The sequence below is a fragment of the Pimephales promelas genome, chromosome 15, assembly GCF_988280905.1.
Source record: "Pimephales promelas chromosome 15, fPimPro1.hap1.1, whole genome shotgun sequence".
In the NCBI taxonomy this organism is placed as follows: Eukaryota; Metazoa; Chordata; class Actinopteri; order Cypriniformes; family Leuciscidae; genus Pimephales; species Pimephales promelas.
The window spans coordinates 29,263,609-29,277,415 of record NC_142783.1 but is presented as its reverse complement, the minus strand read 5'-3'; the positions used below and the strand labels follow the sequence as shown (position 1 = coordinate 29,277,415).

Genomic DNA, 13,807 nt, shown 5'->3' with positions numbered 1-13,807 from the left:
AATTATCCTAAAATAACAGATTATGACATTAAGTCATTTTAATTGTATCAATGGCCATTTTTATACATTCGTAATTCTTACACCACGTTTCTCTAATTGTTGTGAATGAGACTGACACGACGAATTGAACAAACGAAAAAATGCCTTCTCTCGTTTAGTCGGTCAGCAGATGACCATTTATATAAAATTATTTTTTAAATTGAGAAGGCTTGTTTGTAGAGTTCATTCTTGTTCAGACTCAAAATGAGATTCATTTGAATTCATTAACATGAATTGAACGAACGTGCTTGTATCTTGTTAAACTATAGTTTCAAAGAAGCTTCCCCAACATGACTACACCGCAGAGAAGTTTTATGTCAATCAGAGCCTTTATCTCCAGTGCTATAATGAGCACAAGGCCTCCCGTCACTGCCTTTGATCCTGCTGTGGGAGTCCACAGTAGGGACAGGACGGCACCATCACCTCTCAGGAGAGGAGGATGAGGATAACTTAGAAGTGTTTGAGAGATGGGAGTGATTCTTCAAGGGAGATAAAGACAACAAGAGGACATCAACACTTGAGCGTTTGTGTGAATGTGAATAAAGCAGAAAAAAGGATAAAGGACGCTGAGACAGTAAGAGAAGACACCGACGAGAGTGTTCACCTTAAAGAGCTTGAGAGCTTCGGTTTGAAGTGCCTCGGAGGGCAGCGTGGTGAGGGGGTAGCGCAGACCCTCCTTACTGAAGCATAGCACTTCACGTTTCCAGTGAGCAGAGTCTGCACACATCAACACACAAACACAGATTAAAAAAACACAACAGCTGCCATCCGAACTGGTCGTAAACACTGTCTGGGGTCTAGATGGAGTCATTCTATCGGTCTATCCTAAAACCATGCAGTCTGTCGTGTGACTTGAGAAGCAGTTGTACTTGTTATAGAAGTAGATATTTAAAAGTAACCTCTGACCTGGGTCTCCATCGACATCCAACAGCTTGCCAATCAGCTGCTCGTACTCGGTGCCCACCCTCAGGCTGGCACAACTGCCCGCCGCGACAGTCAGGTGGTACAGCCAGGTGTCCTGTGAGAAAGACAGCAAGAAACCGAGGCCCTGTTTACACCTGGTATTAAGATTTGATTCGTTTTGGTCGATTGGATCACAAGTAGACCCGAGAGAGACACATTCCCAATTACACCTGCAATTTTAATCCATCTGTTTTGTCCACTTTCAACCACTTCTGTCCTGATTTCTTTGAGGGAAGGGTCTATCTAAATCAGGAATGGTTAGAGAACATGCTTATTTTCGTCTTCAAACCAAAATTTAAAACCCGTCTGGCTTAGTACGCGGAGAGTAGGCGTTTTTTTGTGACTATTCGAACACATTTGACCACATGAGCATGAAATTGAAACAGCACTTACTCGTGAAATTGGACATAAACTCCCTCTCAAATCATATTTCCTACTAGTAAACTCAGATGTCCTAGTAGTAAATTTGATTTGAGAGGGAGTATGTCCAATTTTCCAAGTAATGGCAAAAAATGGCAATAATTTAATATTAATAATAAATAATTTAATGGCAATAATACTTAGAAAATTCCTAGAAGGAGATAACGAAAAGGCAATCCTAACTATGGGTTTTCGACTACCTCTAGAAGTGGTCAAAATTGGGCAAGCTCAAAACGTTTTAGACCCAGTTTACACTTATTTCATGTCAGTTGGTTGCCAAGGCAACATTTCTGATTTCCACTTAAGTTTTTTAAGTTTACGTGTAAGTTTTTCATCAATCCGATCACAAGTGGACAACGCTAAATACTGGTGTAAATGTGGTCTAAAACGTTTTGAGCTTGCCCAATTTCTACCACTTCTAGAGGTAGTCGAAAACGAATTCGAGCAGATTGCTTTCATAGTTTTTTGTAGTTAGGATTGCTTTTTCGAAACTTCCTACTAGGAATTTTCCTAGTAAGTGCAAATAATAGCAAATAAAAAAATGACTAAAATTAAAACGCACACTGAAAATTAAAAACAAAAACAAAAAAAAAACAAGCTAATTCAAAATATAAATGAATCGAAATTCATAATTCATTAAAGAATCCTGAAGAAAATGCATCACTGTTTTCATAAAAATATTAAGCACTGTGGAGATATTTCTGAAGGATCTTGTGACACTGACTACTGGAATAATGATGCTGAAAATTCAGCTTTGCCATCACAGGAATAAATAACATTTTGAAATATATTCAAAATAGTAAACAGCTGTTTTAAACTCTAATAATATTTCAAAATTGTGTTGTTTTACAGTATTTTTATCACATCAGTGTAGCCTTGAAAAGAGACCTTTCAAAAACATTACAAAATCTTACTGAACCCAAAATATTTTCTGGTTTTATATATGGTTGTAGTTGTGTCTTAAATGTTGAGACTTTGTAGCTTAACAAGCTTCAGTAAGGTAGTTCCCCAACACTTGTAATCACATATCTTTACAGAAAATTGATTTGCATATTAATAAACTCATTTACAAACGGCAAATCTAATGGTGTGGTGTAAGTGGTACCTTTTCTTGTTTAGTGCCGACAAGCAGGTAGGTAGGGCTTTGCTCTTTAGGATGGACCACTAACGTAAAGTGAGAGGAGAGGAAGCCCCGCCCACCTGCTTCATAATCTTCGTCCGAATCACACGATCTGTCCACTTCTTCCACACGCGCTTCCCGAACACGGAGCTGACCCAGTGGGAACTGCGACAAACACACATTTGATCAAAACATACAATAACAGCATTTGCAAAAATGTATTTACAAATTCAAAATCATTTTTTCTATATTAACATCAACATTACACACTTCAGCTTTAATGAAAACTTTGCAGAGCTACTAACAGAAAATCCCTCAGTTTTTGTTGAATTTAAGGAAGCTAAAAGAATCTACCTTGTCATCCAGGTTACGGTAGTAGTAGAAGACTTTCCCAATCAAAGCACACCAAACAAGTTTAGAATGACCATGTTTCACCTGTAGTAAAATGAAAAACACCATCCGAAAAATGGAGAGAGAAGGAATAAGTGAAAGAAACAATAGATCAAATCTGTGGTTCATTCATCAAACTGAAAATGTATGGTCAAATCAAATGCAAAAACCATGCCATTAACATAACGATTTGACATCTTGAAAAAAATCAAAACACGTGAACAGATACATACAGGAAAACAGCATTAAAGTCACAATGAAAACAAAATCACAATTTTATGAAACATTTGAGTATTTATTATAAATATTTTATTCGTGCACATCACTATTATTTATTCAAAATATCTTCCCCTCCCTCTTGCAGCTCATCTCTTCTCTTCTTTGATGATGTTTACTTACGCGAGGGCAGGGCCAACCTGTCACTCACATGACATCACAGTAATAGAAAACCACAACCATCTAACCATGCAATTAATTCCCAAAGGAAGACAAAATCAAGTCCCGCCTTACTTTCTTCTCGTTCAAGAAGCCATTTCACACTCAGATAAACATCACAACAGAGAAGAAAAGACTAACTTCTGTTTCATGCTGACTTTAATTACAAGTTGACCTGTCTATCAACACAGATATGCAGAGTCTGTGATCAGAGACTCCCTATCAGATACATTCCAGGCCTGATGACCTTAGCTCTGTCCCATCATGCACCAGCCATCCAGGAATCTCACCCCGCAATCCTCACGCTCACCAGCTCATTCCTCCTTTAATCATCATCACCTAGTTGCTTTATACATGTCAAAATTCTTACTGTTATGTGATGAAAAGATGCATTTATATGTAGATATACTGTTCAAACACTTTCCTCAATCGTTCTCTCACTCAAAACCTCCTTAACACTCCAGTTAACTCTTACCTTTGTTAGCCAGCCTCGCACAGTGGCCTTGAAATCTTTATCCATGGACACCGGTCCACTGGCCTGGACCTTGAGAACATTCTGGACAACTCGGATCCAGTCCTCCAGGATATTTGGAGAGTCTGCAGCCAAGTAAAAGGTCTTCTTCTCTGTAATCAACTAGACACAACACGCACATGAGAAAAAGACTGACAGAGACTTAGCCAACAAAACTAGTTATGGAGGGAGGCACTGATATTAAAATTCTGTCTGATTCAGATAAGCGGATAGTTATTTTAGTGGCCCACAGCTGATATCTGATATGTCCATCCCTAATCTTCACTTAATAGAACTTTCATCATGAAGTGTCCAGTAAAAGGTATTCAAAGTCATTTAACAACAGTAAAATAGATGTCCAACAATGAATTCAACAATACATTTTATGATATTCAATAAACAACAATCTACAATCTGATTGAATCACTCGCATATGAAACCAAATTTCACGCTAGGGACTAAAAATGTCTTTAATTAGCCAATGACTAGTAAATTGTATGATTTCAGTCGCCTGTGATTGAGTTAGTCACATCCGAAGCGTGTCTTGGCGGGTGTCCTAGTAAACAGTAAGTAAGTGAACATTGACAGTGGAGAAAGAAAATGCATGTGTAACAGTCTCAGTATATCTGACCCATGCATTATGTCTTAAAGTGACAGCAGCCTATATATTTATGTATATAAAAAACATGGTATGTGAAGATTCTGAATAATCTTGGCCATCATGGAAGAAATTGTAATATTTATTCCAATTAATGTGGTAACAAAAACTTGCCCACATGATATTCTACAAGATATTTAACGATTATGATCATCAGCTCCTCTGAAATTATAACAGATGTGATGAAACGGATTAAAGTTTGAGGAAATTATAGATAATACCCAATTACTGCTATTATTATGACTTTGAAAATCCAATAATGACAGCAGTTGAGAGCTGTTCATTCCCTCAAAACGCAAGCGAAGCTCATGTGATGCTCATGTGATACCCATATCAGGCTGTTTCTGAAAGCCTCAGGCTGACAGATTTGTTAAAGGCTGTTTAGGTGTATCAGTGTGTCTCTCACCTGGAATGTCTGAGCTCCCTCTCCGCGGGCTATATGACACGAGGAGTTCAGCTCCATTTGGCCCTGAGGTTTCCGGATCACGTCACTCTGAGAACAGAGCAAAGCCAGATATCATCAGCGCTGTAACTCTAAACTTCCTTCCCCTCACTCTCTCTCTCTCTCTCTCTCTCGAACACCGCCGCAGAGTTCTGGAAAACTCTACTCACCGGCGACTTGTAGTACAAGATCTCCCCGTTCTTCAGAATGAACCAGCGCCTCTTCCATGCCTTCACCTGACTGCCCATTTTCAGCAAGTAACCTGTCTTTTCTAGAGTCTCCTATATAGGAAGACACATTGAAAACATTTAACCATGGACAAGCTGTCTTCTTCTACTTCTACTACAAGTAACTTCTATCGATGTTACTAGATTAGGATGGAGGTGAATGGGAATGCTAACAGACAGTTTTCTGGAGGTATAGCAGAAACTAAAACATAAGAAAAGATTGCCTAACACACTCACAATTGTCCAATTTTGGGTCAAATATGGACAAAGTCAAGTCAAGTCAAGTCACATTTATTTATATAGCGCTTTTCACAATACAGATTGTATCAAAGCAGCTTCACAGTGGTAACATGAAAGTAGCACAACACAGATCAATAATATTGCTAAACACTAAATAACCCCAACTGAGCAAGCCAAAAGCAAGGCGACAAACTCAAACATTGGGTTAAAAATGTAATTCAAAAATGTAACCCAATGGCTGGGTTTGTCCATATTTGACCCAAAATTGGGTTGAAACAACCCAGCATTTTTTAGAGTGTATGTACTAAAATATATGAATATATGCCGAAACATTGAAAGGTTTGGTATCAGTAATTTTTTCATACTTTTAAAAAATTTGTATTAATACTTTTATTCAGCAAGGACACATTTTATTGACAACAAAAATAATTTATAATGTTACAAAAGATTTTTATTTCCAGCAAATGCTGTTCTTTTGAACCTTTCGATTCATCAAAGAATCACCATTTTCAACATAAATAATCATAGTTTTCAGACTGGAGGGTCTATAGAACTGGAGGGTCTATAGAACTGAAACAAGGGCCTGTAAATTTTCCATCTCAAAAGAAGAAGCACAAAAATGTGTGAACTAAAAGCAAGATTTGGACACTTGTGATGCATATACAGAGCTTCTGCAGTATTTCATTCAAAAAAAGCATACAATAATCCCACATTTTTTAATGGTAGCGTAGAGGAGAAGACAATATGGAGATGTACCTGCCCGACACTCTCACAGGAGTAGGAGGAGGTGCGCTGAACCTTGTGCTCGGGTTCTGAGCAGTCGCTGTCCAGCGAGTACGCATCCGGAGGAATGGCATAGTCACTCTCTGAACTGATGGAGGACATAGAAACACCTGCAGGACAAAAGACGTCAAACGGTTTAAGAGTTGATCCTGGGTCAGACTTTGAATTATTTTAATGCTACACACTTGTATTATTCACAAATTACAGGGGAAACTGGTTCAGAAGTTAAATACAAATATTTCGAAGGTCATAAATAGGGATGGGCAACGATTAATCGCATCCAAAATAAAAGTTTGTGTTTACGTAATATATGTGTGTGTGGTGTGTATAATTATTTTGTATATATAAATACACACACATGCATGTATTTATTTAAGAAATATTTGCATGTATGTACTTTATATATATATATATTTTTATACATAATTAATATTATGTATAAATATAAATATTTGATATATTAAGAACACATTTTTCTTAAATATATACATGCATGTGTTAGTATTTATATATACAAAATAATTATACACACCACACACGCATATCATGTAAACACAAACTTTTATTTTGGATGCGATTAATCACGATTAATCGTTGCCCATCCCTAGTCATAAAGTTGTTTTACAGATTTCCTCACCTCTTTTGACAGCCCGAGGGCTGCCAGGGGTACTGCCCTTTTTATCTGGCCCCAGCGTGGACGTGTGCAAGCTGGCCAATGAGCTGCTGTCGTCTTCTGAACCGGAGTCATCATCCGGGAGAGGGACATTGCTGATCTGTGTTGCCTTCTAAGGGCAGAAAACATTGTGGGAATGATGAGAAGACAAGTAAATTCGATCTGTTATGTACAATAATACTTTAGCATGACACTGGTAATATAATAACGAGTTTAAGCTGCAGTCCGGGGTTTTTCCTCTTTGTCGCCATCTCCGTTCGAAATCTGCAATTTCAGTCATTCGCGGACTTATCAACTTTACGTGAGGCATGGCACAGCGTGGATGAACACAGCGTGTGAGGAGAGTATGCGTCTGACAGTCGCCGGGCCGGTGTGGATACTGCCGCTCAGAATCACAGATTATTGAAAAGCTGACCTTCTCTTTACGATTAAACATGGATAAATTTTACAAGTACTGGTCAAAGTGGCCAAGGTATATGGGTAGGGATTGAGCTTTTTTTTAATTTCCTCTTTCTTTTTATTTTAATTATTTCCTCATTTACATTTGATTGGTAATACTATATTGAGAACATTTTTTCTTCAGATGTACAATACTTACCCAATGAAAATATTCTGGATTGTATGTTGTATGATGGGACCTTGAACCTTTTATTGACTTGAAAGGACAATTATAATTATTCCCCTGATGTTATTATAAAGGAAAGAAAGGGGAGGGGGAATGGGGAGGAAAAGGGAACCCCTGATTTGATATTAACATAATGTTACTGAAAGTTTGTGTATAACATAATTGTATGTTACACCCTTAGTGACCTGTTTGTTCTGTTCTTTTGTGTTTTACTAAAATCTATATAAACTAATAAAAAATAAAAGTTAAAAAAAAAAAAAGAATCACAGATTATTACTTTTGGAAGTATGACCAACATAAAAAATTTCACCGGAAAACGTCATCTAAACATGCAAGTAAGATCCACTTTTGTTCTGGTTCTGATATTGAAGTAAATCATGCTGATTAAATCTAGAAATCACTTATCGTATCACCAAAACAGTGCAAATTATACTTTGTTCTCAAATTGTTAAAGATAACAACGTCAGCATTGTGACTAGATGTAATATCGTTCCAATACGTATCCTTGTTTTCGCATGGGTTCGGTTGCAGTCTCTATTTTTCTGTAGCCACTCCGAAGTCCGAACGAAGTGTTTTGCATTTTACAGCGGGTGAATCTGTTTTTTCACTGGTGATTGTCATTTGAACCTTTCTGGATCCATCATCAAATTGATAAGTTTAATTATATCAAGTGCTGTGAGAAAAGGCTATAAATCTCCCGCTCCAACATTCTCACACCCAATAGCTTATACTAGCCGAGACTCCTCCTTTATGTGAACAGATGTGACGTAACGACGTAAAGTCATGCTCGAATCTCCCGCAAAAAACCACTGGAATTAAAAACATTATTACAAGCTTACCGTTTTGAATCGAGGTAAGGCAAGCAGACACTGGCTGGTTATGTATTTTCTCAAATAAAAGCTACGGACTGCAGCTTTAAGTATCATATTGATGTAATCTTACCCCTTTAAATGTGGAGTACACAGGCACACTGATGTTCTTGTAAATGAGGTGGGTGAAGGGGCCAGTTGTCGAGTGCTGAGTTTGGGTTGATACTGGAGACACAAACAAACACTTGGGCACTTACATAAAGTCTGCAAAGTTGTAAAAAATTCATAAGGCCTGGGTGGGCACTTCAATATAATTTCATATGGCCATTTTATTTACAGACATCAGTGAAACAGCCAAATATGGTGTTTGTTTGTACATTTAAAGGGACAGTTCACACAAAACTAAAAAAATACTGTCATCATGTACTCGGCCTCAAGTTGTTCCAAACTTGTATAAATCTCTTTGTTCTGCTGAACACAAAGGAAAATATTTTAAAGAATGTTTGTTACCACAGTTGCGGGGCACCATTGACTTCCATATTATGGAAGAGAAAAAAATCTTCCTTTGTGTTCAGCAGAACAAAGAAATGTATACAGGTTTGGAACAACTTGAGGGTGAGTAAATGATGACACATTTCATTGTGGGGGTGAACCATCCCTTTAATTTACTTTTGAATTGAATTGACTACTGTTCAAAAGTTTGTGGTCGGTAAGATTTCTTTGGATGTTTTTCTGCATTTAATTGGTCAAAAATTATTACAATTTTAAAAAGCTATTTTCAATAAACTTCCAGGAATGTCCTTGTTGTTTTACTTCTAAGGGTTAGATGCAACTGTCACTCCAAAATCTTTCCACCGAGTATGTGGCCTAAGAAATAAAACCAAACGTCTGATCAGACTTCAATATACAGTTGTGTAGAGTTGAGGAGGAGAAGTGAAATACTCCCTTAGGTAATTACACAGCGGTTTTAACCTTTCATCACAGCATATTAAAAAGCAGGGTTATCATTCTCACCCTCAGGAGATTCTCATTCTCAGCCTCTTAGAAGATTCAAAGCATGGAGATCACACCTGCACAGGTGTGTTCCCGTTAGGTAAGAGGAAGTGACATCAAACAAGTCCTTACCTCTAATTGACAGATCTAAGGGCATGTGTTCATATAGTGTTATAACAAGTGCTGGTGACAGACCTAAACTGAGTGATCGGTGATGACTGCTGATTGGTTGACTGACCTCTCCCAAGAGTCTTGACTCCAAGGCAGGCCTCTGAGACTCTCATTCCTGATTTAGCTACCGCATAGATCCGGCTCTCCTGAAAAACACACACAGATACATGCGAATAGAGGTGTCAAACATTAATCATACCATATAAAATTTGCCACTATAGTGTTAGGGTGATGTGGGTGGTTGCTAAAATACTTGGTCCAAAATCAAAAGAGCCCCAAAAGCCCACCCCAAGCATTCTAGGTAGGGTTGCACTAACCGTTTAAAGTAACTTTACCAGCTTAGTAAATATACTTACTTTGGAACTTGCTCTTAATTAATTATGCTTAATTTGATTGCACTATTAGTTCAGTGCTTCTATATATTAATGGATCATGAAATCTATTATAGTTACATTACCGTTCAGATGTTTGGGTTCAATTCAAATAAAAGATAAAAAAATAAAGAAAAAAAGAATGCTTTTGTTCATCACGGATGCATTTAACTGCTCAATAGTGACAGTAAAGACATTTATAATATCTCAATAGACTTCTACTTAAAAAAAAAGGGAGTTTCCACAAAAATTTTAAGCAGCACAACTGTTTTTAACTCTGGTAATAATCTTGAGCAGCAAATCCTCATATTAGAATGATTTCTGAAGGATCGTGTGACACTGAAGACTGGAGTAATGATGCTGAAAATTCAGCTTTGATCACAGGAATACATTTCATTTTAAAATATATTGAAGTAAAATATTTTAGATTGTAATAATATTACATATATAATACAATATACAATATATATATATATACAATATATATATATATATATATATATATATACAATAATATTGTAAATAATATTTTTGTTTTAAAATCTGTTTTTACAGACTTTTTGATCAAATACACGCAGCCTGTGTAAGCATAAAAGTTTTTATATATGAAAAATTGCATTATTGTCTGAATAGTATACTTGCATATGTAAATAATAAAACTTTTAAAAACAGTTAGGATCAATAAATAAATACTAATAAAATATACAAGAAAATGAATTGAAATATATATTTTGTAGTGAATTATTTTTGTTTATATGTCAGGTTACATTTGAAATGTTAAGTTTATAATAAGATTCCAAAAATGTAGTATTTTAATAAATTTAGTAGCAAGCTGTAACTTAGCCTATTTGTAATGTAAATAAGCTCTAAGCTGTCACTTGCAATTCGCAACTTACTGTATAACACATTTTTCTTTAACAAGCTGCACAATTTGAGGGCATTTTTCCCAAGTCTTACCCAAGAGGGAAATCGGTGCAGAGGTGGTGTAGGCGGTTTAAGAGCTTCTGGGTCCATCATCTCAAACTCTTTAGCCAACCCTTGGAATAAGCCTCCATCAGTAGCCTGAGCGTCCATCTCTGACCCCTCCACCAATCCCTCCATTCGCTCAGGCTGCCCTTCATCAATGTCCGTCTCCTCTAACCCATGTGTGGGAACTGAACCAGGGGCCAGACTGTTGCAGGATGGAGAGGTGCAGCTTCCGATATCAATGTTGACGTTGACCTGATGGAGGCGCTCTATGCCGGGTTGCGGCTGACTGTGGTGTTTCTTCACAAGTTGGATGCTGTCACGGGGGGTTAGAGGAGTGCGAACTTTGGGCAGGGTCATGCTGGTGCCCAAGGGTAAAGCCAGAGGGAAGGGGCACAACAGAGGGAGGCGTACTAATGGGGGTGAGAGGGACACAGGAGGAGGGCTTTTAGGAGTGGGTGTAGGAGTGTCGAAACCAACCGGACCAGGAGTCTCATACGCTGAAGTGGATGAGGAAGAGGATGAGGAAGATGAGCGGAGGCGCTGGGAACGGAATTTGCTGTTGAGCTCATCAGAAGAGTGATCTCTGTCTGAGGCTCCTCCCACTTCTCTCTCACATGGCACTCCAAAAGAAGGCTCCGCCCCCTCTCCAGTCTCCTTTCCCGAGGTTGTGGTGTCAACACCATCTTGACTAGACTTATGAGAGTCTCCTTTGTCTTGTAATGTTGGAAGTAAGGATGCACTATGAAAAGCAGAATCACAACCCTCTGTGATTTTCCTTTTGCTTTCTGAAATTTGAAACAGATATTAATGTATATTTAGATACAAATTTAAACATCCGACCAAACCAAAAATATTAGATTTTGGGTGAAATAGTTTTGGAAGGCCAAAATCGTTGACGGAAGCATGACATTTAATTAGCACACAATAAGCTACAACAAGTAAATGTCAGAAGTATAGATGCGCTTCATTGTGAAAAATATACATTCTAATTTTTGTTTTTGATTTTTATTACATCTACCCAATTCAAATTCATATTTTGTCATATTATAAGCTCCATAATTTTTATAAAATCTTGATAACTCTAACATTAACAAAACAACATCCCTAGTTGACAGATAATTTATGGATAACTCATCGTGGATTTATACAAAAATCGTTACACTATTGTCGTGGCCTAACCAAATGCGCCACGATGCGTGAAAAAAAAAAAATTTTTGTCCAAACCAGCCATTATGGCAAATGGTGACAATTCTATTTTAGATATTTTTTTAATTGATGCAGCGTCGTGGCTAGGACAACAACATAGAAAGTATGACAATTATAATCCCTGGTACTATTTTAGTGCTTTATTTGATGTTAAAAGCATCTTATGTGAGAAAGCAACAATGAATAATTCACCTCAGATCTTGGACTCAACTTAATGTGAACAAAAAAAAAAAAGTGTATTCTATAACAAAGATTGTTTCAGTCACTCAGTATGGATTTTTAATAATGTTAAATGTACTTATTATGTACTTATGATTATGTACTTATGTGAGAGACTCCGCCCACATGCTCTTCTGATTGGTTACTTGTTATTGGAATCTTATTCCTTATCACTTCTGGTTAGGACACGTTGTAATATGGAATACAGTAAATAGCAAAAATAATTACAAAAGAGGTCAACTGTACATAGAAATCTCAAAGGTACAGTCTCAAAAACATCTTGGTTAATTTTGAGGGCAGAAAATGCTGATGTAAAACTAATGCAAGTAACCTTGTCTAATGGACTTAGAAAAAAAAAAGTAAAATAAAGTTACTTTAAATCAACAGTTACACCAAGTCTGTTCCGAATGTGATATCTATTTCTGTTCAACGACACTAGAAAGAGCTGCAAACCTTCTGAAGGTAGAGGATGATTATGTACCTGTAGAATTGGCTATGCGAGATCCTGTCAATCTCCAGCCCTCCTCTTGGGGAGGGGGTGTCCCGGGGCAGCTGGGAGGGTGGAGTGGGCTGGAGGGGACCAGGTGGACATCTACTGCTGGAGACAAGGGCCTCTCGAGAAGAGCTGATAGAAACACAGCGAGAGGTGTACAAACCAAGCAAAAACAAATGCTATAGACCTTATGTAGCCCCGCCCCTTTTCAGCGTTGCGCTCATTGTTTTTTGACAGCGATCTTGCATAGGTATGAATGAACTGCTCGTAAAAAATAATTTCCCGGTTGACATTTGTTTAGACATCTGCTTTACAATGCTCATGATAACTTTTGTTAACTCTACAATAAGTAAATCCACTTCACCAGCTAATTACTCCTCGACAGCGATGCCATAGAGATATACAGAGCGACCGCAAAACCGGAAGTTCAAAGACAATATTCTAAAGATGACGGCGACCCCGTTTCTTTGGTGCATAAGGTCTATAAGGAAAGAAAACAGGAAAGGAGCTATATTTACTCTGAAGCTTGTCTTGCAGTATGAGGATCTGCTCAGCCTGCTTCAGGTTTGCCTTTTTCAACTGCTGGTTTTCTGTTTCCATCTACAAGACACACAAAAAAAAAATCCCCAAAGGACACTGTTTCAACAACAACAACAACAACAACAAAAAATATTAAAATGTATCCAGTGCACTTCCATGTTTCAACTCACCTCTCGCAACTTAAACGTGACCCAGTCTTTGATTTTGGCAGCCTTCTTTTCAATAATCTTGGCCTCTTGGGCTCGAACCAAGTTCTGCAAATAAGGAGGGCAAGTTGAGCAACGCTTCAGTCCTTATGTGAGAGTTTAATGGCCATCTCTGTACCTGCTTCTCCAGCTGTCCTTCAAGACTCTTTATGATCATATCTTTCTCCTGCGTTTGACAGCTCAACTCTTGATAACGCCTGTACAAGGAGTTTTCCGATTCGCTGGGCTGCATGTTTGCAGACTTCAGTTTCTCCTCCATAATGTGGACCTATAATGGTAATTTTGATTAAGTCCTCAAAGAGAA

At 37.7% G+C, this 13,807-nt stretch overlaps 1 protein-coding gene across 2 annotated transcripts in view; it reads right to left on the bottom strand.

Moving 5' to 3' along the window:
• Positions 1-13,807, bottom strand: part of plekhh1 (pleckstrin homology, MyTH4 and FERM domain containing H1) — a 65,745-nt gene that overhangs the window by 11,892 nt on the left and 40,046 nt on the right. For both annotated transcript variants that reach the window (XM_039667365.2, XM_039667370.2), the window contains exons 4-19: positions 13,622-13,771; positions 13,468-13,551; positions 13,276-13,357; positions 12,746-12,889; positions 10,828-11,624; positions 9,567-9,645; positions 8,469-8,560; positions 6,866-7,013; positions 6,202-6,338; positions 5,149-5,259; positions 4,943-5,029; positions 3,843-4,001; positions 2,897-2,977; positions 2,528-2,707; positions 946-1,057; positions 644-756 (exon numbers count right to left, since the gene is read on the bottom strand). In XM_039667365.2, the coding sequence (XP_039523299.2) occupies positions 644-756; positions 946-1,057; positions 2,528-2,707; positions 2,897-2,977; positions 3,843-4,001; positions 4,943-5,029; positions 5,149-5,259; positions 6,202-6,338; positions 6,866-7,013; positions 8,469-8,560; positions 9,567-9,645; positions 10,828-11,624; positions 12,746-12,889; positions 13,276-13,357; positions 13,468-13,551; positions 13,622-13,771 (2,556 nt within the window). The remainder of the gene's footprint in view (positions 1-643; positions 757-945; positions 1,058-2,527; positions 2,708-2,896; positions 2,978-3,842; positions 4,002-4,942; positions 5,030-5,148; positions 5,260-6,201; positions 6,339-6,865; positions 7,014-8,468; positions 8,561-9,566; positions 9,646-10,827; positions 11,625-12,745; positions 12,890-13,275; positions 13,358-13,467; positions 13,552-13,621; positions 13,772-13,807) is intronic.